The sequence below is a fragment of the Podarcis tiliguerta genome (genome assembly GCF_965153285.1).
Source record: "Podarcis tiliguerta genome assembly, chromosome: 5".
Lineage (NCBI taxonomy): Eukaryota > Metazoa > Chordata > Lepidosauria > Squamata > Lacertidae > Podarcis > Podarcis tiliguerta.
The window spans coordinates 61,517,828-61,545,727 of NC_139538.1; the positions used below are offsets into that span (position 1 = coordinate 61,517,828).

A 27,900-nucleotide genomic window follows, 5' to 3' on the forward strand; every position below is an offset into this window, starting at 1 on the left:
CGTAAAACTGCTGTAAGAGTGGAAATGTGGAAAGTGAAAGCTGCTTTCATTATATTTAATGGCCTCTGAGCTTTTCTGCCCTGACTCTGATTTCACAGGTTATTACAGTGCCTATTAAAACTTGTTTTTGAGACATGGTTGTCCCTCTTGTTCTTCTTCAGGGACTATCATTGTTCTTTAAATGAGTCTTGCCATTTTACACCACTGCAAAATTGTACAAAGGAAAGAAACGATTCAGCTGTCCAGGTTGGAGTGATGTGTGTTGCTTTCTGGCTAGTTTTTCTATCCAATATATTTTTGTAGGTTCTAAGTATACACTTCGGACTACTAGTGGCTCTAATAAAAAACTCTTCAGGCTTGGTTTACTGGGCTGGTGAACTCTTCCGAAATGTCATTGGCTCAACTTTCCATCTCCTTGCTTGTTAAACACAGATTGTACTTGCAGATCATGAAATCGCTCTTATGGATCATTTTGTACAGAGCAGAAAAGATTGCGAACGGTTCTTTTTTCTGGAAACTTGACCAAGTAAAAAAAACACTGGCTGGTTTTAACAGCTGATGGAATGGAACTTAAAGGCTTCTAACGCTGACCTTCCTTTGGCTATGTTACAGCATAACTACTTGAGGGCAGACAGGATGCATTTGCAGCAGGACCCGGATAGATGGACCACAAGGTTGGACGGTGGCAATATATAATGGGGGCCTATAATGGAAGGCTTTGAGCCAAGCAGGGAACCTGTAGCCCTCCAGAAGTCATTCAACTCCAACCCCCATCAGCCTCAGCCAGCATGGCCAGTAGTCAGGCATGATGAATGTTATAGTTGGCAGGTTCCCCACTTTGACTTGAAGGACACACCTGTTCGTAGGCTGGGCAAAAGGTTGAAACGCAGGAAGTCCTTGACTCCACTCAGATACAGCCAAGCCTGAAGGATGCTGAGAGGTAAAGGAAGGTGGACCCAGGGTGGCAAGAAACATTGTTTAGCTGGGATGGGCACTGGGGACAGCACTGCTCATTTTCAAAAGTCAGAGTTGTGGAGCACAGTCCAGAATTGTTGATCTAACAAATCTTCTCAGCAGTCCCACTAAGCATCAGAAGAGATGCTTGTTTTTCTGCTGCTTTTAAAGGAAAGGTTTTTTGGCAAGAGGAACAGCAAGCTGATAGGAAGTAAAGTGAAGTATGGGAGACATGGGCAGTATATTCTGGGACAGGTGTAAAGCTGAACAGATCATTATCAGGGGAAATCATTATCAGGGGAAATCAGGCTGCTGTTTAAATGACATTGAGTTCTGCTTGCACATCAGTGATTTCACTATTAGCTACATATCATTTTAAGGATGAATAATCAAATATTTGAGCATGTATTTCGCTTGCAATCTCTCTGCATCATGAGTTTTGTAGTCTCAAATTAGTACAGCACACATGTTTTGCTCACCAAAAGGACTGGCATCAGAAGGTTATATATAATGATATTGTAGGTGGTCTGGCTGCTATACCACAATATAAGTCTCCTAAGTATGAGGATGGTAAGGCTACATGAAAAAGATGTACTGCAAGGATACAAATGGTTTGGTAGAAAGTCTGTAATATTGCAAGAATGCAGCTATGGAGAGAATATGTACCACTCATTCATGCACATCTGACTTGCAAGCAGAATTTGTTTGCGCCCTAGTATTTTTTTAAACTGCCTTGTACTCCCAGGTTAACCTGCCCCATAATCTTTAAAAGGTGCTGGCATTTAAATCTTAGTCCTTGACTTTAACTGGATTGTCAGTTATCCTCCTTGTAATGGTCTCTAATTGCTCAGATGCCATTTTGTACTCTCTTCAAGTGAACAGCCAGGATTCTGTTCAAAGGCAGTGTTCCCCTGCCTCCTCCCTCTGCTTCTCTTATGTTGCAGGGTCCAGATAACAGGAAGAGACAGACAGATAACAGCCCCTTCTACAGATTTCAATGCTGCTTTTAGCCAGAGAAAAAGACGCCAGACAAAACCGAATCAATTAATTTGAATGATCTGCTGATTGTCTGTGTTAGTTATTCTCTCATTATCTTGCCCAGAGTTTAGTTCAGGCTCTTTAACCTCTGTCACCTAGGAAAAAGTTGGTGCTGTTCTATATTCTTATACATGTGATGTAGTGAAATAACACCTGCGTTATATATATATATATATATATATATATATATATGCTTTCGTAGATTTTCACGGGTACAGGAATGCAGGTTTTGGTGTCCTCGGGTGTCTTCCCGTGTAAAAGTTGGGGTGTCTAGGCGACGTTTCGACGAGGTCTCACTCGTCATCTTCAGGCTGGTGCTTTCGGCTTCTTGTTACTGGAACAGAGCAGGATCTCAGTGTTTGAGTTCCTATAAATACTGTTGAGGAGGTGTGGTGTATAGCCTCCAATGTTCTGGGCAGAGAGGAGGTTCCCAGGCTAGTGTGCCTTTTCTTCTTTTGTTCCTTAATTACTTGAGGGATATCTTGAGTGATTTCTTGAGTGATTTCCTGAATCCCACTTAGGTGGGTCATTAGGTGTGGATTAGTTGCTAAAGCCTTCGTGTCTTGAACTCTTGAACTTTGTGAAGAGTTTTTCTGAGAAGATGGCTGTACTGCACTTGGTTGTGCTCTGGCTTGGCTTCGTGTATAGGGGCGAGCTGTGGTTTTGTGGCCTGTGCCAGCCAGATCTGTGTAGGGATTGCAGGGGGGTGCAGCATCCGGAGGTGCCACCCTGGTTTGGCTACTGGATGGTGTCTGTAATTTATCTGTGGAGAGGGTCTGGGTTTGGGTCTGGTGTGGTTGATTGGTGATGGCGTTCTGTGTGCCTCTGGATCTGGTGTCAGATTTTGTGGGGAGGGCTAATTTCAGATCCAGAGGCACACAGAACGCCATCACCAATCAACCACACCAGACCCAAACCCAGACCCTCTCCACAGATAAATTACAGACACCATCCAGTAGCCAAACCAGGGTGGCACCTCCGGATGCTGCACCCCCCTGCAATCCCTACACAGATCTGGCTGGCACAGGCCACAAAACCACAGCTCGCCCCTATACACGAAGCCAAGCCAGAGCACAACCAAGTGCAGTACAGCCATCTTCTCAGAAAAACTCTTCACAAAGTTCAAGAGTTCAAGACACGAAGGCTTTAGCAACTAATCCACACCTAATGACCCACCTAAGTGGGATTCAGGAAATCACTCAAGAAATCACTCAAGATATCCCTCAAGTAATTAAGGAACAAAAGAAGAAAAGGCACACTAGCCTGGGAACCTCCTCTCTGCCCAGAACATTGGAGGCTATACACCACACCTCCTCAACAGTATTTATAGGAACTCAAACACTGAGATCCTGCTCTGTTCCAGTAACAAGAAGCCGAAAGCACCAGCCTGAAGATGACGAGTGAGACCTCGTCGAAACGTCGCCTAGACACCCCAACTTTTACACGGGAAGACACCCGAGGACACCAAAACCTGCATATATATATATATATATATATGCAAAGCCCAGTGTGTGCTAGCTGTAGATATAACTTAAGGGGTTTGTTTCTGAATGCCTCCAGGTTCACCATTAGTGGGAAGGACAAATATCATATACACAGCAAAGTTGTCTGTCCCAGGACTGGGAGTCCTAGTTTCAAGTGCCCATTTGACCATAAAGCTCAGTGAGTGAGCTTCGGCCAGTCACTAGCCTACCACACAAGTTTGTTGTGAGAAGAAAAAAAGGTGGAAGAACCATGAGCTCCTCGGATAAAGGGCAGGATATAAATTTAGTGACCAATGTTGCTGTTCCAGGTGGTAACCACCTGTGGAGAAGAATGGTGTATGCCCTTGCTTACAATAGTAGGGGATTAATAGTAAAGTATTTTTGCTGTGCCTTTGGTGGAATTTGTGGGCTGTAACATAAGCAGTCAAATACAACACTTCCTCTTTGCCCAGAGTGGACACGCAGGGAGGGTGTTAATCCAGCCAGGAGGACTTCCTGTCCTGCATGTGACCAGTTAGAAGGGCGTGACCCTGGGAGACCCCAACAAAAGGCCAGTCATGCAGCCATCTTCCCTTGTTGTTGTTCTTCTTTTGATGCAGATACTGATGTATTTTGCTGTCTGCTGGCTTTCAGCCAGCAGCACATGGGCTCATTCCCATATGGGATTAACTCAAACTCTGTTCTGTAGCTACAAGCTTAAGCCTGCCTTCAGGGAACCAACTGTGAACCAAATGTGAGTAAACGTCTTATTACTTTTAAAGAAGACTATTGTGTCTTTATTATTTTTAAGAGGGATAAAAGGGGAAATTACCAGGAATAACCCAATCTGGACAAAGCCAGATTGGATTGCTTAAGTAAAGAGATTCAAACAAATCTACCAAATACACAAGGAGTAATCGATTATGAAACTGATCTCCCATTGCGGTATTATTCTGAATATAAAGTGTCCTGGCATCTCCTGATATTTGCTAAAAATGGCACTCAAGGCGGACAAAACCCAGATTATTTCTAGTTGTTTCCAGGACACCAGATGATAAACAGAATGATATATATATGCCTGTAGCTCTGTCTATGTTTGGGCCCTATGCCCATTTAACGCTTCTTGGCTTTGGCGTGATAATTCAGCCCACCACAAGAGGTCACCCAATCGCCCCGGGAAGCAAAGGCAAAGCTTTGTAAGGTCAGCATCTGCAAAGTGAAAGTAACTTTCTTCTGGCCAAGGGGCAATTGACATTACCACAATCATGGGCAACCTCTGTCCTCTTCCTCTGAGGTTTCATAGGTTTCTGCTTGTTCTAGATCTATTGCTCAGTGCAACCCCTGATTTTTCCTAGACCATATTTTAACTTGATGGTAAAATAGGGTTAAGAAACCTCTAGCCCTGCTTCCTGAATTGCTTCAGGGATGCATTCAGCATAGGGTGGATGCCCTCTGGGGTTGTCATAGGGTGAATCAACTTGATTTGGGAGGGCACAGGGTGGATGTGGGGGAATAATAATAATAATAATAATAATAATGTTTGTTTATACATACCCCGCCCATCTGGCTGGGTATCTATGCATAGCTCTACCCATCAGCCCCCAGTCAGCTGTCAACTGTACTCCAAAACATATGAAGGGCACCAGGTTGGGAAATACTGTCCTTCAGTCGCTAATGTTTCCCCTCTGAACACATTTCACAAATACACATGGGATAAGGGCATGCTTGATACTAATATGCAGGAGCTGAAGAACAAACTCTAGTTCCTATTATTTGGAATAGAAAGCAACTGGGAACACAAAGAAAATTCCTTTAGAAACTTGGGAGTGTGCAGGAGCTTACTATTACAAAGATGGCAGAAGGAAAATGGAATCCTATCTACATTTCAGAACTGGGACCTGTTCCATCGGGTGATACCTTCAAAAAAAATCCCCTGCTGAAAGAATGACCTTATTCCAACAAAAGATGGCCAATGTCAACCTTCTGTTATCTTGGCGTGCACACTTGTGCCTTAGTTTATTTGTTGCTTTTAATTCCAGGCGGATTGGGTGCTTAAGGGGCAAAGCTGATAAACTGGCAATTACAGGAGAAAGTCAACAAGGTGAGATGGCACCACCCAGGCAGGTGAACTGTTTGCACTGGAGAGGAGGGGAGACAGTCTCTCTGGACAAGACAGGCCCCAAACAGCGGAGATAAGAGGTTTCCCTTTTGACTACAGCCCCTGCTGCAGCTAAAATGATCTGAGAAGATAAATGGACATTCCGCTCAATAAACCTGTGGAAATACACCAGCTTTCAACAATTGCTAATTGATTTGATTTTCATTTAGTCCACCTTCTTTCCAAAAGTTCATAGAGGGCCATTTGCCCCTCTATTGACATGCCATCTGGTCCCTTGGGGTATATAAATTCAATAAATCAATTTTTAAAAATGCTTTTAGATTTATAGCCTATTGTTTTATTAAATGGGCAGGCTGCAACCTTATCTTGCCTCTTCCATTTGTGGTTACCTTTTACTTATTTTTAAATAGATAACTTTGCAAGATGCTGTACATTTAAATTAAATACCCAAGCAGCATGCAAAACCTTTGCCATTGAGTCACAGGACATGGGTTTGTTGTGTGACATTGTTAGGGAGTGGGCCTGGGGCACTGAGCGATAGGTCTTTTGTAACAGGCCTCATTGGTCGCCCGCCTCTGCTTTGCAAAACTTTGCATATAGGACAGCTGGGGGTGGGGCACCTCAAGGCCACCTGCTGGGGAGACCCAGTCACTGGGCATCTTCATCTCCCAAAGCCACCCTATATGTGGCCAAGGTGTGTCCCGGGTTGGAGTGCCAGATCTTTAAGTTTCCCATCCCTGGTTTATCCAATACTCTCCTTTGCGACTTAAGTGATGAAGGAGGATGGACAAAGGAGAAGAAAAGAGGTGGGGCAATGGTGGGGAAGAGAGGGCTGCTAGGAGGGATGGTTTCATCATCAGAAGCTGCCTTAAGCACTTGGATCACACCATTAGTCCAGCTAGCTCACTAGCTGCCTACTTGACTGGAAGCAGGTATTTCCCATTCCCTCCTCCTCCTTAATAACTAATAATAATAATTTTATTATTTGCTACTGCTTTCTGGACCAGTCTTTCCCATATCTATTATTATCTGTATCTGTATCTATATCTATTATTATTATTATTTTCAGTCTTTCCCTTATCTATTATTATTATCTGTATTATTGGCATACAAATTTAACAACAACAACAACTCAACTCTGCTCTCCTGCCCACCTCCCACTATTTTACAGATCCCGACGTCTGTAAAATGGCTACAAGCTCAGACCAGCAAGGGGAAGGGGAAAACCTGAAACCTATTTTATTCTAAAAGGAAGAGGTGGAGAAGAGTGTGAAATTCCTGTGCAGATTGTGTTGTGGTCTGCTTGAAAAACAAAATAACACCCCCCACCCCATCCCATGGGCAGGGGGGCAGCTGGCCCCTAAATCAATACAAATCTGAGGTTCTGCCCCGCAAAAGTCTGCCCCCCAACAAAAGCCTGCCACCTCCTCAAAAAATCCGGGCCACGCCCATGTCCTACCCCATCCCAAGCAGGAAGGCTGGAAAAATCCACGGTGTTTCGAACATTCCTGTTTCCCCAATGGGTCCTTTTCATCTACCCATCCTGAAGCATTGAGTTTTACTCTGAGGAGTCCAGTCCCCTTCTGCTCAAAGAGAACCAGCCTTCTCGGGGCCCGGGAGCCAAATTCTAGGTACAGTAATCAGTGGCTATTGCTTCTGATTGCAGACTGAGGCGATGGGTGTCGATAACGAGGGGACCGGGAGACTCTGCACTGGTTGGCTACCACGCGGGGGAGCGTCTGTGTTGCGCTTTCACTTGGGTTTAGCCTCCCAGGGGTTAGAGACCCGCCTCGCGCGACGTTCGCTCTGAGCTCTGGGCTGCAACCTCTGTTCCTGCACCGCTCGGCTGCCGCCTGAGGAGGCGTTGCAAATTTCCTTCCCAACCACGACGGAACCAAACATATGTTCTTTCTTTTTTTCTTTTCTTTTTTTGTTTAAAGGAGAGGGGAAGAGAGGGAGGGAGGAAGTTTTATTTTATCCAGAAAATAATTAAAATCTCCTGTATTTTTTATTGCTTCGAGTATCCAGCAGAGTGGAAATATTGAAACTTCAAGCCCTCTTGCATTAAAAAGTCACAACTGTTCCATTTTATGAGTTCTGAGTGTGTGAAAAGAACGGACGGGGACAGTTTTAGAGGGAGGAAGGGAGCCGGGTGGGGAGAGCAGGGTTTTTGGAGCCCCGAATGGCCGTAAAAACATAATACAATCGACTATAAAAACCTGCGAGGGTGATATTAAAAATTATGTAGCTCCATAAATGCGGCGTTTTGTGGAGAGTTGGGCTTAATCGCTTTCAGCCTCTAGAAAAAGGGCGCTGGGATCGCGAACGGAGATGGTGGTGGGAGTTTATTTGGGGGGGCACTAAAAATTAAGTGCCGATTCCCCCCCCAAAAAACTCCTACTTCTCTTGCTAGGGCTTATGCAGCAGCCCAGGAATGCAATAACTTGGCTATTGAAACTTCCTTTTAACAAGGCCTATTGCCTGTATAAAAGTCAGCAAAGAATAATCTCCCCGCCCCCCCCCCGCACTTCCCTCTTTATTTGCTTCCCACCACTAGGAGTACAACAAACCTGAGCTTGAATCTCTTTCAATCTTGAGGTATCTCGCCTTTTAAAATAAAAAAACTGGGTGGCTTGTAAAAATATCGAGGGAGGGCTGAGGCGGGATTAGTTCCGATCATACCCGTCGTTTGTTTGTTTACCCCCAAAGAGCAGCGATGTTGGGGGTGGGTGCTATTTTTTCTTTTTCTTCTACTACTTAAGGAAACTAAACTTGCAAATCCAATGCTTCCAGGTGAAAATATTAGCCAATTCGCTTGGGGTGGGCAACAAGGCAAGACCTTGGGGGCGCGCTAAGGTAGGCAGAAAAAAAGTCATCAAAGAAAGGGATTCGGTTACCTATACCAGATTTTTATAAGACTCTGGCAATCGCAATGGGAGGGGGAGGCTCTCGCGCGTGATGAAGCCTCGCTGGCTCCATAGAACTCAATGGGGCTTCTGTAAACGCAATGATTTATGATCGTTCTGCATCTCGGTTTGGGGGCTCCTCGCTTGCTCTCCTGTGATGAGCCTCGTGGATTTAAGAAAGGAGACGCGCGGAAGAACTGCAAACGGAGCAGCTGCCCTTGCTTGTCTTCTGATGAGGACTTACTGAGACAGACAGACAGACAAACAAATATAGATGTTCATATATTCATGAATGAAGCCAAGGGAAGGAAATTCCCCCCTCTCCCCACGATACTTCAAGTCTTGGAAGAATGGGGGTGGGGGCAAGAAGAGAAACTATGGGTTTGGACGCTGCAATCCTAGCCCCACTTTCCTAGGACCTTAAGCTTTAGCTGTCAACGTTTTCCTTTTTTTAAGGGAAATTCCCTTATTGCGAATAGGATTCCTCGCAAGAAAAGGGAAAAGTTGACAGCTATGGCTTAAGCCCCATTGAGTTCAGCGGGACTTGCTTCTGAATAGCCCTGGTTGGGCTCGCGAGTTAAGCACACTCCATCGAAATCTATGGGCCCAGCGAGTCCCATTGATTGCAGTGGGAATAAAGCAGGATTCATTTCGCCCCACATCCAGCCCTAAACGTTCATAGCCGAGAAAAGTCACTTTCCCAACGATCAGCGGCGGGAAAAGACTTCTGAGTCAACGAAAAGGGCGTGTTTTCCTTCTCGGCTGGAGGAGGAAATTGGTTTACAAACCAGCAAAACCGTGGCGTGTTGGAGAGGGTGGGGAACAGGAGAAGGAGCCTTCCTTTCTCTGAATGAAGTTGGCCCAGCATGAAAGGCGACGTTTCTTTGCGTTTCCTTACACCCACACCCACCCTCGACGAGATGCGCAAACTGGAAACGAACCAGGAGACTTCACTGGCCGAGGTTTCGTCTGCCTGCAACTGACCAAAAACAAGCCAGAATGGACTTGAGAAAGAAAGAATCCTTTCGCAGTCAGGACATTTGGCTATTTCAAGGCTATTGAAAGCGAGGTCCCCCCAAATAAAGGGATTTTTAACTCCAAAAGAAGCCTGCGTGTGATCGGGCAGTTGACGCCCCTGACATCTGTAACATCTGTTTGGGATAGTGGCTTTTTTGAATGCAGGAGGGAGGACGGAGGACCTGGAGAATATTCCGGGGATTAAAATAAAAAATAAACTTAGAACGAACACCTGGGGAGCAAAGGGAGGAAGGTAACTGCGCTGCCTGGCATTCCCGTTTGATCCAACTTGTCTCGCGCCTGGTCCTATCCTGCTGCTAGTCAATACACCCCCGCGTGGAACTGATGGTGACTTCTGCGCTTGGCATAGCGGAGATTCCCAGGTGTATGGATCCGTGTCTGACGCCCCCGCCAGCCCCGGAAGGCCCGGGTGCAAGGAGGAGCAGGAGGTGAAAGGTCCTCGCGCCTCAGTTAGCACCCAGCCAGGAGATAAGTGGGGAGGAACGAGCCTAGCTTAGCCTCAAGACATCCGCAGCTTCTTCCTAAATTGGAAGGAGGAGCCGGCAGTTTCAAACAATGATCTGTCGGATTAAAGGCAAGCGAGCGAACGGAAGAATTAATGGGCAGAGAAGAAGTTGCAGAAGAGCGAGAGAGGAAACGATCAGGTAGACAGCGAGAGCTGTTCGACAGTGGAACAGACTCCCACTAGAGGTGGTGGATTCTCCTTCCTTGGAGGTTTTTAAGCAGATGTCGGGTGGCCACACCTGTCTTGGATGATCTAGCATTGCAGCTCGGCCGTTCTATGATTCTAAATTGTTCCTCCATATTGCACGAAGGATATACACATATGGCCAGAGTGTTAGCCTATGAGGTGTGGAGCCCTGAGTTCAAATCCTTGCACGCTCATGAAGTGTCTTCCGGTCACCACCTATAGCCTTAATCTACCTCACTGGGTGCGTGTTTCTGGGGATAAGATTCGGGAGGGAGGAAACCACCTCGAACTCCTCGGAGAAAATATGGGATAGAAAAACCCCATAAGCAGCCAACAACTCAAACGCTGTTTAGTGGGAGAGTAAGAGAGAAACTGTTTTAAACAAACCCATCTGCAAGAAAGAGAGAAGGAACAAGGGCCCGTTGGAGAAGGGAGTCTGATGCTCGCCCAACCTGGGCTCAGCTCCGGAACCTGTTCTGCAATATTTGGGATGAGCTGTGAAAAGAACGGGAAGGCAAGCGTTCCCCTGCGCGACTGCAGAGCGCCTTTCCCGCGGTAATCGGAGTAAACTGCCTTAGAGAATGAAGCGGCTTCCAAGGCAAGAAAATGTGACTCGGACACATATTTCCCCTCCCCTCTCGAGGTTGTTACAGAGGAGGTGCAAAAGAAGGGACCCCCCCCCCCGGGAAGGTTTGGTTCCCAAACCGTGCTGGCAAAATCCCACTGGAATTTTGTGCACCTTTACTTAGGAGTCCCATTGAACTCAGCTAGAATTACTCCCAGGTCAAAATGCATCCATTCTGACTGTTCAGGTGACAGGTGGCATTGAACCAACCACTATGAGCACACAGGATCCGGGCAAAGCTTGGTGGTAGAAAGAAGGCAGAGGAGGCGGAGGGAAGCCTTTCAAAAAGGCTGCCGCGGGCAGGATCCAGCCAGCTAGATCATCCAAGCGGGGGAAGGGTTTTCATGGTGACTATGGTCCCAGTTGCCCTGAGAGCATTGACAAGCTTCCCCTGTGTAGATCTGGGCTGCTTCATCACCATTCTCATGATCATTGCAACTCCACAATATGAGATCTTTCATGGAGCCCCAGACCGAGGGAGGCTGACAGTTATTTTGTGTTTCTTCCATTTGCGAATTATTGCACCAACTGTTGTCACCTTCTCACCAAGCTGCTTGGCAATAGTCTTGTAGCCCAGTCCAGCCTTGTGCAGGTCTACAATCTTGTCCCTGACATCCTTGGACAGCTCTTTGGTCTTGGTCATGGTAGCTACTTTGGAATCTGCTGGATTGGTTGCTTCTGTCGACAGGTGTCTTTTGTACAGGTACTGCAACGAACTGGGATGACAGGTAAGACCTCTCCCTTACAGCAGGTGCTTCTAATCTCAGCTCCTTACATACAGTGAAGATACCAGGTAGCCTGACATCTGGCTGGTTGATAGGGGATCAAATACTCCTTTCACTCATTATAATGCACATCAATCTCTGACTTGTGACTTCTGGGTTTCTGGGGTTTCCCCCCTCTTGTTATTCTGTCTCTCACAGCTACAATAAACCTACCATTAAAATTATGGCCTGGTCATTTCTTCATCATAGGGCAAACGGGCAAATTTAGCAGGGGATCAAGTACTTTCCCCCCCTCACTGTCCCTCTTGCTGTCAAGAACCACTTAGGAGCGCACCTGGGGCCTCTGGCTGATCCTCTGGGCAACCCCCCCCCCCCCACTTTCCCTTGTGGATTCGCTCTGCGGCCGCTCCATCGGCTGCTGTGGATTGGCACCGTGGGGTTGGAGAAGGGGAGGGGGGCAGGATTGGCCACAGGCGGTGGGCGTGGCTTCTCCGCTTGCCCAGCGCCCTCATTGGCTAGACGGCGGTCTGACATGAGGCGGCCCCGCCCCCTCCAATTGAAACCTGCTGCCCGGAGGGAAGACTCAGAGCAAACTTCCCAGCGCCTGGGGCAGCAGGGCTGGCAGGAGAGCGAGGTGCCAGGATCGCGACCATGCAGTACCAGCCGCCTGCCCTGTACGCGCCCACCCCGCTGCTGCAGCCCGTGCACCCCACGCCCTTCTACATCGAGGACATCCTGGGCAGGGGCGCCCCGACGGGGCTCCCCCACCCCGCTCAGCCGCCACCGCCGCCTCCTCCGCCCACGCTGCCGTCCCCCAACTCGTCCTTCACCAGCCTGGTGGCGGGGGCCTCCTACCGGACCCCGATCTACGAGCCCACCCCGATCCACCCGGCCTTCTCGCACCACCTGGCCGCTGCCGCCACCTACGGGGCGGGCCCCTACGGCGCGCCCGCCGGAGCCCCGCTCTACCCGTTCCCCCGCGGCGTCAGCGACTACGCGCACGCCCTCATCCGCCACGACCCCCTGGGTAAGCGGCGCGGGCCGAGGGAAGGGGGGGGAGTGCATGGAGGGGGGCTCGCAACCCCGGGGGCCTTTCCATACTGGTTGCGCTGCTAGATCCGTTGGCTCCTGGTCAAGAAGGATGGGATTGATAGACCAATTAAGGGGCCGGGGGGGGGGAGAGGATTGGGGAAGGTATGGGGTCCTCTCCCCAGCCCCTAACCTCCGGGTCCCCTTACCCCGCGGTCTGTTGACCCACTTACCACGCGCCTTAAGCCGGCGCTCCCAGAAATCCAGAGGAATGATTGAGATCGTGGTGAGGGCAGCGGGCTTCCGAGCTGGAAACTTTCTTGGTTGTCAAAGAAGGACCAAGCTAAGTTTTTTAAAAATATATATATTTAAATTAAAATAACCGAGGAACGAGCCAGTGACTTTTCGACCCCAAACGTTTCTTGAGTAGGCTGGGCAGTATAGAAGTTGCATTGAAGGGTGCAGATGATTCTGGAGGAAAAGGAAAACTCAGCTCCTCCTGGGCCTTAGGCCTCCCGAGAGGAATCGATCGCCTCCATTGCAAAGGTGACAAGACTAGCTCAACTTCTTCCGTGGCCTTTGAAATCGGTGCGTATTCTTGTGGACCCTTAAAGGACCCGGGTTTTGCGGCACCAGCTTTCGTGGGCCAGAGAACCCAGGGAAGTGGACGAAACATGAAGCCCCAGCTGGCCTCTTGCTTTTGCACGAAGCGTGCAAGCCTGTGCATGTTGACTCATAGTCCCCGTGGCTTTCTGCTGGGGGCTCCGAGGACTTTGCAGCCTTGATCTCTAAGGGGTCACCGTCGTGCTAAACCTTTTGGGGTTGTTGTTTTTTGCTGCAACTGATTAACGAGGCTGCAAGGGAGAATCTATGGTTTGTGGCGGGGCAGTGAAAGAGCCATCGCCGCAGCCGGGACTGGGTGGCGCTCAGCTGCAGCAGCAGCCAGCCCCGCGCAGGGTGTGTCCGCGCTGCTCTCGTCCAGGATCCGACCTGCAGTGCAGGAGGATTTGCTGGGAATTAAGTACGTGCGTTTAAAAACGTCGGATCTTGTCACTCCTCCTTCGCCAAGGCGTGCTTACTCGGAACTTAGCTCCGCGGCGTCGGATGGGCCTTAGGACGAGGGAGCGCGCAGGCCGAACGCTTCTTCTTTCTTTTGGGCACCGATTCCACTCAAAAGCATTTCTCTAGGTTTTAATTCGGATCCGAGGCTGGGCTGTGCGAGGGTAGTCCGCCGCGATTTCTCTCGCGCTGGTGGACTTGCTGGCTTCGGAGCCGCGGGATTCGACGTCCAGTTGTAACCGGCGCGGAATCCCCCGGGCTTTCAGTCTTGCTCCAGATTCATTTCTTGCTGAAATGAATGGAACTGACTTACCTTAATCATGGCTAAATTAAGTGCCATCGACTTCAAAAAAGCTTTCCTCCAAGCAGGGATCCAGTCTAACGGGTTGAAGTTCAGGTGGTTTGCCAAAGCGGAGTCACTCCGGAGGCGAAACGGATTTACGATTTCTCGATTATTTGTGTATATTTGCGCTTGTTTCTCTTTCGAACCGGAAGAGGGGAGCTTGTGCCCCATATGGTGTAAAACTGAAGCTTGCGCGGGCCCCGATTCTCTCTCCCCCCCCCCTTCCCGCCCCCCAGTCACCGCAGGCCGCCAGCAAACCTTGCAACGTCTAAGATTTGCAGGATTGGCTCGAGTTCGTGCTGTCTGAGAGCGGGTTGGCTGACCCTTTCCGTTCATACAGGATATCTTGAGCTCTTGATAGGAGTAAATCTGGGTTCAGAAGCTGTTAAGTGTTTTCCTGGCCGCCCGGAGCTGGCTCTTCCCCGGGAGTCGTGCACACTGCTGATTATTTTATCGACATCCTCAATACAGACAAATTCAGGAAACACTCGGCTTCTGATAGCCCGGATCCGTTTTTCTGATATTGTTCATTTCCTCTGTGTGGGATGGGGCTTTATGACAGCTAAAATAACTCGTTGCTTCCTTAAAAAAAATCAGCACATGCAGAAAAAAGAAGCCTGTTTTCACCAGAATTACTAAGGCCTGACGCAAACGACATCTTGAATAACAATGTTTTTTGCATTTTTCAAAGGCTTAGGCCAGACAGAACACAAACACGGACCGACACGGTGAGGGGATGTGGGGCCCTTTGAAACTCGGACGCCCGCTCTCCTTATTATGGCGTAGGATAATCTCCCGATGCGGGGCCTGTTTACTTGAAAGTAAGCCTTTTGTGTCCTAAGGGGGCTTTCTGCCAAGTGGATCGGCGTAGGAGGGCAGCCGCCTTCTGAAGCGATGTGTTTCATGACCTTACTAGCCTGCGTACTTTTCAGCCACATAGATTCCCCTCTCAAATCCCGGGAACTGTAGTTTGTTTCCCCCCTGACCTACAATTCCCAGCACCCTTACACTACGGTTCCCAGGATTCTTTAGGGGAAAGTAATGTGCTTTAAATGCGCTTTAGATGTATATTGTGCGCGCGGTCCAAAAGGTTAAGGATAAACTTCCCACCTCCCGTTTCCACTGCTACGTCCTCATGCTGCAATCCTAAACTGCACAGTAGCAATGGTAGATTACACTGATTTCCGTAAACGTCGTTAGGATCGCGCTAGACATGATTTTTATATACGGTGTGTGCGTGTATATGTGTGTGTGTGTGTATATATATATATATATATATATATATATATATGGGAAATCCGACCGGGTTAGTCTGCGTGAGCTCTGATTTCCGAGTGGATTATAGACATCCGAGTGGATTACAGGCATCCGAGTGGATTACAGGCATAGAACTTCTTTCCGAGTGATCATGCATAGGATTGGTCTGTTATTGTTTCCTGGCTGCGATTTTATGCAACCGATAAATCCCACAGAAGCCATGCACGGGAAACAGCACCGTAGTAATGGAACAAGCAGCCTACCTCACAGGGTTGCTTGTGAGGGTGGCCTTAGATTGCAAGAGCACCCAACATGGTGCCCGCCAGATTTTTTAGGACTACAACACCCATCGTTCTAGACCATGCTGGGTGGAGCTGATGGGAGTTGTAGTCCTTAACATCCGGGAGGATATCAGTTTGGCTGCTTTTGATGGACCGAAGCCGGTTATGGGGACGCTGGGGGCGAGCAACGAGCCAAGGCCAGATCCTGCTTCTCGGAAGCCTGACTCCTGCTGAGGACGGAACGGTTGTTCTATCTTATCGAGCAAAATTTATACACCGCTTAGTAGAACGAAAGACCTCTGCGCGGTGTACAAGTCTAAAATATACCTTTAAAATGCTAATTAAAAATGAAATGAAATAAGATATTTTTTTAAAAAAAACAAATACAAATCGGTATTTTTTTTAAAAAAACCTTATGCCTACTAAAATCACACGCCAGAGCAGGCTTGCTGGAACAAAACAAAACAAAAAGTTTTTAGCAGGCGCTGAAAACAGCGAAGGAGCCTACCTAATTTTCAATCGGCAGGGAGTTCCACAGTGTACTCTCTGCCGATGGATAATTATGCGGCACTTGTAAAGACCCCAGATCCGCAGGTCTAGGTGGAACTTTCTTTGGTCTGATTCAACAGGGCCAGTAGTGCGCTCTTAAATTCGTGGAAAAACTTTAAAAGCGCCAGTGTCAAATAGTTTTCTTGCGGCAACACTGGAATAGCGAGCCCACCTCAGAAAATAATGATTTCCCCTTATACAAACGGGGAAACTGCTGTTTTTGGAGGCCCACGCTTTTAATGCACACACAAACTTTTTTGCATTATTTGATATGATGCAGAACGTACCAATTAATTCAATGTAGCAATTAATTGTTACAATTTTTATCCTGCTTCCCCCCTCCCTCGGCAGAGATATGATTCTCTCTTAACAACCCTGTAAAGTAGGTCAGGCTGAAAGACACGGGCAGGGTTACTCACCTGGTGAGCTTTATGGCTAATTTGAACTCTGGTCACCAGGGTTCTAGTCCAGTGCTCTAACCACTGCACCACCCTACCATAGTAAAAAACAAACAAAACCATTTGCGTGGGGACGAAAACAAATCCATGTGTTTCCACGGGAGTTTTGCCCCCAAGCTCGCTTGGCAGCAGACGCTAAACTAAAAGCTCTTCTCTGCTTCCTCTTACACAGTTCTTGTCCTCCACTTCCTTAAGGAAGCAGCCCTAAATCACGTGGAAGTCAATTCCATTGAATTAAACAAGACTAGGCTTCAGTCCTGCACACGCTTCCTTGGGAGTAAGTCGCGTGAACTCCGAAGAACTTAATTTCTGAGTAGACCCTGTACAGAATTGCACTGCCTAAAACCCCGGTTAAAAATAAACCCTTTAAGGGATAGGGTGTTGTTGTGCACCAGAGTCGAAGTCACATTGAATTCAATCCAGAGGAAACTGAACGGAGGTGCCTTCATTAAGATTTGGGGACAGGGCATGCCACGGACTCCGTGGGTGGAGTTCCGCGTGCTTCCACATAAACTGGTTTACATCTCGTTCAACAAACCAAAGTATTTGGATTTTTGCGTGATACCATATTTTTAATAATTCGTCTCACCTTCCCACTCCAGCCAACCAACCAGTTAATGGAAGTCTATAGGTTCGTTGCACGGATGGCCTATACAGTATATAATACCCATGGGCGTAGCCGGGGGGGGCAGGGAGAGGCAGCTGACCCCCCTAAATTAATAAAAATACATAGCTAACTGAGGTTCTGCCCCCCAACAAAACGCCTTCCCCCCCTAACAAAAACCTTGGCTACGCCCATGATAATACATATGACTTTGCACGTTGAAAACGTTGTATAATAGCTAGGGATGGTTATTCCTGTTATTTCGATCTTCATTGTTTGGAAAGGAATTCCGCTGGTTCTGTGTTTATCGCGTTATTTTTGCGGAACTTAAACCTGAAAATGAGATCCAGGTCAATGAGTTTAGGATCAGGAGGCAAATCTGCTCATTCAAGGTTTCAGACTTGTAGCTCCTTTAGATGGAGGGAAAGACCACCAGCTAAAATGAAATTTGCATCTGACTAAGCGCGCCCGTCTAGCTTTTACGTGGTTGGACATTTCCAGCGATTTCCAGAGAATCTGCCGTAGCATCAGGTGCCTCGGTATCTCTTGACACCGAAAACGGCCTCTTCATATTGCCGAGCTCGTGAGGACGCTGCTCAAGCTCGCGTTCATTCCTGCCTGGGCGAATCGGGCTTGGTCGTTAAAGACCTGGGGCTCCGTTAAAACAATAAGGACTCCCCGTCCTTGCAGGAGAAACTTATGACGTGCTCTAGTGCTAAGGCCCGTGGGGCCCCCTCCTCCGAGTAAGCGCGTGCACATCAGGACTTGCGGCACCAAGTCTAAACGCAAGCAAGCGCGCTCCATGGATTCAAAGCATATTCCACTCTCCCTTTCCCTCCCAGTGTACAAGCACCACTTTAAAAATGATCTTATTACTTATCTTCAATTTATTTACGAGTCGCACACGCGTAAGGGCTCCAAGCTACTTAAAACCATTTTTATGAGCATAAGCATCAGTTTTGTAATATCTAGATACAGAGATAGATGATACAGATATAACGATTCGTTTAAAAATTCACAAAGCAATCCACAATGACAGCAGCAAAATGCTTTGAACAAACAGCTAGAACGTTGACGTCCCCCTCTCCAAGAAACACCCACATTTAAGTGTCCGGCTTAAACAACGTTTGCACTGGCAGTGCAATTCTCTAACACGTCTATGCAACGCCAATTGGGGCTTATTCCCACATTCGCGTGCAGTGGGTTGCAGCTTTGCCTGTTTAGTAAGCGCCCAGGACTGTGCGGTTGATCTGGAATACCTACGGGACCGTCCTTCAGTCCTCTTGTGGGCGAAAACTGGGACGAATGATTTATTATTATTATTATTATTATTATTATTATTATTATTATTATTATTATTATTATACACTACATTTGTTAATTAGGCTTATCCATCTGCCCTTGTATCTGTGCTACCTATTGCTGTTCCTTGCGAATGGTTCCCAGACCCCCACTAGGGTGTTAATACGATTATGTGCCGAGCACATGATCACCAATCTGTTTCTGTAAAACAGGCATGACCAAACTTGGCCCTCCAAATGTTTTGGGACTACAACTTCCGTCACCCCTAGCTAACAGGACCAGTGGTCAGGAATGATGTGAATTGCAGTCCCAAAACATCTGGAGGGACAAGTTTGGCCATGCCTGCTGTAAAAGATGTTTGAATATACAGTACATTCAAGCTGTGATTGTCACCGACTGTAATGTTCGCATCTCATTGCCATTCAGCTCCCACCTTACAATTTTCCCCTTTATGTAGCTGACTGCATGCATCTGAGGAAGTGGGTTTAAATCCACGGATAACGATAATAAACTCGTTATTCTTCAAGTTGCTTCAGGAACCTTTTTTCCCCAAAAATGAAGTCGATGAAAGAGTAGGATAAAGCAGTAGCTTGTTAATAAAATAAAATAATAAAATAAAATAAACACCGAGAAAAAGACCATCAAGATGATGCCAATTTTCTAAGCGTGTGAACAGAATAGAACTCGTGAGTCCAGCAATATCTGGAGCGCGAAAGGTTCCCTTCACCTGGATTAAGAACTGCGGAAACAAAGTGCGCACGAGGTATAATTAAGTGTCCGAAATGGCACAAGAAGTGCAGATCGTTTCAGATGACTTTCGAAGGGGTTTAGATGCGCCCATCTTAGCTGAGATCTACAATAAAATTTAAAAAGCCAGTATGGTGTAGTAGTGGTTAGAGCGTCGCACTAGGACCTTGGGAGACCAGCGGGCCAATCCATACTCAGCCACTGTAGCTCACTGGGTAACCTTGGACCAACCACAGTCTCTCAGCCTAACCTACCCCACAGGGTTGTTGTGAGGGTCAGAATGGGGATGGGGCAAACAGAACGTGCGCACCGCCTTGAGTCCCTGGGAAGAAAGGCGGGTGCGCCCTTATAATAATAACACATCGAATTAATCAACTAAAAATGGTGTTGACTAACCAATGGAGGACCGCGATTAGACGCGGGCGCTAAGTGGAAACTTCGCGTTCGGAAGTCTCCGAGACCTCTTTGCTAGGGACGCAGCAGAGAGGAAAGCCCCGAGGGTTTCAAGGCTTCCAGGCTGGCTGGCGAGGGGTGGGCGCGCCGCCTCCGGGTCTGCGCGTCTCCGGCTCCGGCCTGCGCTGCGCTGGCCGCGCTCGGCTTGCGGGGAGCCTTGATTTGCCTTGGGAGGCGGCTTCCTTGGGCGCGAGAGAGCCGAGAGGAAGCCTTGGGTGTTTCTTCTTCTTCTGAGCAAGAGAGACCAACAGGAAACACATTGGCGGAAATGTTGCCATCAGCCCATTGCGGAGAGCGGCTTAAACTGCCCTCTGGCTGATGTGACAAATCGGGGGAGGCTGGAGCGGAAAGTGAAGCCGCGAGGAACCCCAGGCGGCTCCGGGCGCAGCACCGACCTCGCAACCGCGGATTAGCCGCCCCGGATTAGTGGCTCCGCTTTGAAATCTTGTGACTCACTTTGCCCGCCCCCAGCTTTCAGTTAAGGACCCACGTCCACCTCAGAGGGCTATTTGAATCCCAAAAGACATTTACTAGCCCCTTGGCAAGCGATTTCAGGATACTTTTGTTGTGACTGTATGTAGGAACTATATACCTTTAAAGCACATGCAAACACATAAACTCACTCCGACCGGAATTCTGGGAAGCGAAGGGTGCTAGGAATTGTAGCTGGGGGGTCGGTACTACAGTTCTTTTTTTGGGGGGTGGGTGGGTAATGTGATTTGAATGCACTTTAAAGGTACAATGTATAGGAAGCCTGCGTTTGTGTGTGCGTACACATATATGCATGTACAAACACATACAAGTGTGTGAGTGTGTGCATATGAAGCGATGTACAGGTGTATATTTTTCATTCCCTTCTACAGTAACACCTGAATCAATCTAGAAAATGTTGGTTCAGGTATGTCACCGTAACAGGGAATGAAACACAGAAGGTGTTTTCTTCTTCTTCTGATAGTAAGTGATTTTTGTTTCTTAACACGTCAGCTGTTTTGAACTTCCTTCAATGTCTCCAAAAGGCACTGTATTGCGGTATCGTCTCCTAGACCGGCGATTTATTAATTGCTGATGGAAAATATTTTCATTCAGCAGGAATGCCGAATGAACTCAGTGGTGGCTCATTCCCCTTTTAAGTTTCTTAATTGATCAATTAGATTATTTAATTGACGGTGCGATCCTGGACATTTTCACTCAGGAGAAAGTCCGGCTGTACTCAATGGGGCTGACTCCGATTTAAGTTTGTTTTTGGATAGTGGTAGCACCGCAAAAGTATTTCATCGTTAGGGAGTCAACTAAACACTGGCTGCGTCGTAAAAGGCAGGTCCTCATCATAGGATGGAGGATTACTTTGGGGTAATTCATGCCAGTTTGATTAGGCTGGATGCAGGAAAAGAGGTGTTTGAGCTGGCCCAATCGGAAAACGCCGTCCTTTCCTCCATATGTCCCGGGCTTCAGTCGAAGTGACCGGGACGATGGATCTAGAAAGCGGGAAGAAACTACCCAGGCAAGGCAGGATCGCTTTTTATTTTATCTGGGTCGGCATCGCTGGAGGGAATACAGTCCTTGGAACAGGAAAGAGTCGGCTGGGTCTCCAGCGGCTTCTCCTTGCGTCGGCCTGCGCTGCTCGTGTAAACGCCGGGCGAGCGGACCCAGAAATCGGAGTGGCGCCTGAATGAAGTGAGCGGTTAAAGTATGGGAACGTGGCTCTCTCTTTAAGCAAAAGGGAACGAACGACGTTCGTGTGAAGGGAAGGACGAAAAGTGGGACCCATTTGCTAACAACGGTGTATTTATTAGCCTTTGCGAAGAAATGATCCATTCTGCACCTCATTGAGCTCAACGGAGTTCAATAGGCATTGCAGCATCAGCCCCCTCTTAAGCGTCTTTTTACGGATCTTGCTCATTCATTCATTTCAACGGTTGATAGACCGCTTCACACCGCAGTGTCGAAGAGGCGCACGTTGAAGTTACAAAAAAAGAAAGGATCAAAAGTTGTGGCATGTGTTGTCTTCGGGCACCTTCTTGGCAGAATTCATTCGATGTATGCCGTTTGCACGGATTTCCAAAATAATAAAATAGAATAAGAGTGAATAAAAGGTGGCTAAGGTTTTTCGCACTTTCCCTTCAACCTGCCTATGCATCAAATAGGCCTTTCAGTACAAGTTAGCTCCATGGGAATTTATTTCTTAGTATTTTCAGATTCTGGTTTTATGGGGTACCCCTCCCGGCTCAACTCTCTGTCTCTTTAGTCGGCAATGCACATTACTTGTCAAAATATGGTGAGCTAGCCCTGCTGCGCTCAGGGTGCCCTTCTGCGCATTCTGCTGAACCCGCCTCTGGACTTCTGTTCCAAAGTCCTGAGCAGAAAGGGCACTACGGTTTTGCGGGCGGTGGTGGTGGGAGGGAGCTGGAAATTATTCCAGATTAAATACCCCTGGAGTTGAACCAACTGAGCGTTCTATGGAGTGAAGTGAACGTTCCATCCGGTGAACTGAACGTTCTGTGGGGTAAACTGAACCGTTCCATGGGCTGGAATCAAGTAGAGGGAAATTCGGATTAAATCAGACTTCGCCACCGAGGGCGCCCTCCAGATGTAGCGGACTACAGGTAGGAATTGTAGCTGGAGGGCATCAATTTCGGCGAAGAGGGTATTGCGATCTTGGCACAAATGGGGATGTGGAAAGCGTTGCCCCTGGACGCTCCGGAGGCCCCGCGGGCGCCGAGGTGCCTCTCCTTGCCATGCGGTATTAACAGCGCCACCGTCTCTCCGCCTTCCGCAGGCAAGCCGCTGCTGTGGAGCCCCTTCATGCAGAGGCCGCTGCACAAACGGAAAGGGGGCCAGGTGCGCTTCTCCAACGACCAGACCATCGAGCTGGAGAAGAAGTTCGAGACGCAGAAGTACCTCTCTCCGCCGGAGAGGAAGCGCCTGGCCAAGATGCTGCAGCTGAGCGAGAGGCAGGTGAGGTGACGCGAGGGAGGCAATTGAGGGTGACCCTTCCAAGACTAAATTTCAGTAACTTTCCCTTCACCTCCTTAGTGATGGTGCCCGAACGGTGCAATCATCTGGGTTCGGTTGGTATATTATATTATATCGACATACCTTGGTTTTTAGGAACAGTTTTCTTTTTTAAATAAACCTGGCCACCTTGCATTGGCAGCTAACGATTAACTGGTTCGAATTAGGCTAAATTCCTCTCTCACCACCAAAGGAACCCGCACAAGCAACGCTGACACAAAACCCCACATATATTAAGTAAAATAGAAACATCACCACCCGACCCCACCCCCACTCATCTTTCCCCCCTCCACCTCTTTCCCCCTATTCTTCCTAATGTCTCAACAAATGAAACCGATTTGTTTGTTTTTTAAAAAAGTGTTACGTGGGGGAAAATACGAGAGACATTGCACATACCTTTGCAAATCAAGAAAATCTTCAATAAAAATACATTTAAAAAAAAGAATTAGGCTAAATTCCAAGAAATGTCTCCCTTTTTAAAAAACCTGATATCACAATAAAGGAAGATCCGGAGCAATATCTTCAAGTAGGGAGTAGACTATACGCCCAATATGCAGTCTGGCCTCTCCGAATTTCACTCCGAAGCAAGTGTACAAACGCATACCTACTTGGAAACAATATTCAATGATTTCAGCAGGGCTTACTCCCATGCAAGTGTGCATAGGTTTTTTATTATGCTCTTTCTCCCGACAGGAGCCCATGGCACAGGACTGCAGTCTCAAGTCCCACTGTGAAGGGGTGGAATTAAAACTGTAATCCTGTATAAACTTTATTGGAAATAAACTCTCTAGTCAACTCAGTGGGTCCCACTTCTTGAGTAGGCATGATTGCCATTGCACTGTGGGTGTATTGAGGACTGTAGTCTTTTCATCGGTCTCTCTTTAATATCCCCTTTTCTCTCTTTTTGCTGTTGTTGGATTGCTTAGGTTAAAACTTGGTTTCAGAATCGTCGGGCTAAATGGCGGCGTCTAAAGCAGGTAAGAGAGATGCTCCTATTCCTATAAGATATTGTCTCCTCATTTTACACACACACAGAGTGCTGAGGAGGCTGTTTACCCTCTTCAGTTATTATTATTATTATTATTATTATTATTATTATTATTATTATTATTATTATTATTATTATTATTATTTTATTTGTACCCCACCCATGGGTTGCCCCAGCCACTCTGGGTGACTACTGTTAAGATGACGAACAGTCCTGTTGGGATCTCTGAGTTGCTGTTTAGCATAAACCTTATTCCTCCCCCTGCCGTACCCCAAAATTGGCTCTGCTTTCTGTCTTTGCAAAGGGTGCCAATTATGTTACTTATTTTGGGAGCCCTAGAAAAAGAGATGGCCACATTCAAAGGAAAAGGAGCCGCTCCGAGTCATAAGAAGAGCCCTGCTGGATCAGGCCAGTGGTCCCCCTTTTCCAGTATCCTCTTCTCATAAGGAAAGCACACAAGTAGGATTTGAGGGCAACAGCTCTCTGGAGATTGAGAGGGATAGAGAACGTAGTCCTGTCTTCTCCCTGACTAACTGTTCATCTGGCTTGACCCATGAACTGAACGTGTTAGGAAAACGAGTGGGACCCTCCAGTCATTTATTTCTGAGCACCCCCAGTGAAACAGGCAGAACCCCTGCACCATCATAACCGGCTTTAGGATCACACCAGTGATGCAGCCCAAGTCAATGGGCTCATTGCTTTCTTGGGTTTCAGTATGCATAAGCAATCATCTTTGATTCAGATGACAAAGTGGCCCTTAGAAATGCTAAGATATAATCACAGAGTTGGAAGGGACCCTGAGGGTCATCTGCTTCAACACCCTGCAATGCTGGAAAGAGAACATGCTCCCTGGAGCTGTGAACATAGGTTACAGTGGTACCTCAGGTTACATACGCTTCAGGTTACAGACTCCACTAACTCAGAAAAATAGTACTTCAGGTTAAGAACTTTGCTTCAGGATAAGAACAGAAATCGTGTTCTGGCAGCGCGGCGGCAGCAGGAGGCCCCATTAGCTAAAGCGGTGCTTCAGGTTAAGAACAGTTTCAGGTTAAGAGCGGACCTCCGGAACGAATTAAGTACTTAACCCGAGGTACCGCTGTATATGCAAAAATGGAAGGCTGCATTCTTTGCTTTAAGAAAGAGTAAAAAAAAAACCAACATCCTCTGAACAAACTCCACAATCTGTTAATGAAAATCAAAAACAATCTCTAATGCAGTACCAAGAAGTTTTGGGCATGGTCATCCACAATCCAAAACAGACACTATGCAGCCCAATCCTATGCATGTTTACTCAGAAGTAAGCCCCATTGAGATGGATGGAACTTGCTTCCTAGTAAGCAAGTACAGTGGTACCTCGGGTTACAGATGCTTCAGGTTACAGATGCTTCAAGTTACAGACTCTGCTAACCCAGAAATAGTACCTTGGGTTAAGAACTTTGCTTGAGGATGAGAACAGAAATGGTGCAGCAGCAACGGGAGGCCCCATTAGCTCTTCTCCCTGACTAACTGTTCATCTGGCTTGACCCATGAACTGAACGTGTTAGGAAAACGAGTGGGACCCTCCAGTCATTTATTTCTGAGCACCCCCAGTGAAACAGGCAGAACCCCTGCACCATCATAACCGGCTTTAGGATCACACCAGTGATGCAGCCCAAGTCAATGGGCTCATTGCTTTCTTGGGTTTCAGTATGCATAAGCAATCATCTTTGATTCAGATGACAAAGTGGCCCTTAGAAATGCTAAGATATAATCACAGAGTTGGAAGGGACCCTGAGGGTCATCTGCTTCAACACCCTGCAATGCTGGAAAGAGAACATGCTCCCTGGAGCTGTGAACATAGGTTACAGTGGTACCTCAGGTTACATACGCTTCAGGTTACAGACTCCACTAACTCAGAAAAATAGTACTTCAGGTTAAGAACTTTGCTTCAGGATAAGAACAGAAATCGTGTTCTGGCAGCGCGGCGGCAGCAGGAGGCCCCATTAGCTAAAGCGGTGCTTCAGGTTAAGAACAGTTTCAGGTTAAGAGCGGACCTCCGGAACGAATTAAGTACTTAACCCGAGGTACCGCTGTATATGCAAAAATGGAAGGCTGCATTCTTTGCTTTAAGAAAGAGTAAAAAAAAAACCAACATCCTCTGAACAAACTCCACAATCTGTTAATGAAAATCAAAAACAATCTCTAATGCAGTACCAAGAAGTTTTGGGCATGGTCATCCACAATCCAAAACAGACACTATGCAGCCCAATCCTATGCATGTTTACTCAGAAGTAAGCCCCATTGAGATGGATGGAACTTGCTTCCTAGTAAGCAAGTACAGTGGTACCTCGGGTTACAGATGCTTCAGGTTACAGATGCTTCAAGTTACAGACTCTGCTAACCCAGAAATAGTACCTTGGGTTAAGAACTTTGCTTGAGGATGAGAACAGAAATGGTGCAGCAGCAACGGGAGGCCCCATTAGCTAAAGTTGTGCTTCAGGTTAAGAACAGTTTCAGGTTAAGAACGGACCTCCAGAACGAATTAAGTTCTTAACCCAAGGTACCACTGTATTCTATAGAGTTGCAGCCTAATCCTGTAACCCTTCTGATCATCATGGTTTTAGATGTAAATTCCACCATGTTCCATGGGGCTTGCGACCAAGTAAGTGGTCCTAGGGTTTTTACCTGATCACACACCCCCCACCCCCACCTGTACTTGTGAGAAGGAAAATAGTTGTGATTTTAATTGGTTGGTATCTCTGTGAGAAGGGACGTGGGTGGCACTGTAGGTTAAACCACAGAGCCTAGGGTTTGCCGATCAGAAGGTTGGCGGTTCGAATCCCCGTGACGGAGTGAGCTCCTGTTGTTCGGTCCCAGCTCCTGCCAACCTAGCAGTTCAAAAGCACGTCAAAGTGCAAGTAGATAAATAGGTACCGCTCCGGTGGGAAGGTAAACGGCATTTCCGTGTGCTGCTCTGGTTTGCCAGAAGCAGCTTAGTCATGCTGGCTACACTGGCTCCCTCGGCCAATAAAGCAAGATGAGCGCTGCAACCCCAGAGTCGGCCACGACTGGACCTAATGGTCAGGGGTCCCTTTACCTTTACCTTATCTCTGTGAGATAGTGGAAGGGTTAAAAATGTTTTTTATAAATAAACACCTCCATCCTTGCCTCCCTTCCCTCCTACTTGACTGCCCCAGTGTTTCCTTCACCTGAGATCCTTCATTGTAAATTTTCTCCCTGACTTTTTCAGGAGAACCCTCAAGCTAGCAAAAAAGAGGAAACCGAAAGTGGGGACAATCACCAGGATCCAAGACAAGAGGACTGTCTGAGTCCTGACCACGATAAGGAGACTTCTCCAGGGAGACCACTGTACACCCCATCACCAGCCTCCCAGGAAGAGCTGGATACTGACATCTCTGATGATTCAGACCAAGAGGTGGACATTGAAGGTGACAAGGGCTATTTCAATAGTCCTCATCAGTAGTGGTCCTCTTGAGGACGGACGTTCCCTCTGCTTGCACTTTAAGAGGAGTTGGCTTGACAAAAATGAGGAGGGGAAATATAACTCTAAGTCAGTGTTTTTGTTGAGACAATCAACTGAAAAATGGGGCAGATCTTTTTACTTTGAAATGACAGGAAAGAGCCTGTGCTTGTTGATAGATTTGTACAGTGATCAGTTTTTATATCCTTCTGGGAATATAACTACTACTACATCTTCTTTGAAGACCTTTAACTGGCTGAGAGGGAAAAAAACCACACCAAACAAACTGGATGAAAAGGGCCCTTTTGATTCCCCAAGGAGAATTTCACTTCTGGGATGGAAACTTTGCAAAAAGACCTTTTGAATGTTGCAGGACTGAAACAAAATGTTTTGAATTTTGGGCCCAGGGGTCCAAAAAGTGGGGAGAAAGTGTAGCAGATACCATCGACATAACCTTACTTTCATCTCCTCAAAACACTGGTGCAGTTAGGTAATGTTAGATGCTGGGCTTGTGGGACTTTCTCCTTCGATCATATTGTGTATTATTTCACTTAACACTTAATTCCAGTGGGTTTACAGGGATGCTCTTCGTATGGGAATATGTATCACCTCAAAAGGTGGTAAATCGGCCTTAATGCATTTGAGGGCCCTCTGGCTCATTCAGTGGGGTCACCTTGACCTCTGCCCCAAAGTCCTGCCCCACTGACTGAAAACAATGTATAACCAATGTGGCCATCATGATTTTTTTTAAAAAATGTTTTTATTAAAGATTTTCTTGGGTTACAAAAGCACGGGTATT

General features: G+C 47.2%; 1 protein-coding gene across 1 annotated transcript; it reads left to right on the forward strand.

The window, feature by feature from the left end:
• The first annotated feature begins 12,150 nt into the window (after positions 1 to 12,150).
• On the forward strand, positions 12,151 to 27,892 carry HHEX (hematopoietically expressed homeobox). Its single transcript, XM_083441144.1, has 4 exons — positions 12,151 to 12,586; positions 22,418 to 22,596; positions 23,580 to 23,630; positions 26,871 to 27,892. Exons 1-4 carry the CDS (start codon positions 12,211 to 12,213, stop codon positions 27,102 to 27,104), a joined length of 840 nt encoding a protein of 279 aa, XP_083297270.1. The 5' UTR covers positions 12,151 to 12,210; the 3' UTR covers positions 27,105 to 27,892.
• Positions 27,893 to 27,900: the final 8 nt, after the last annotated feature.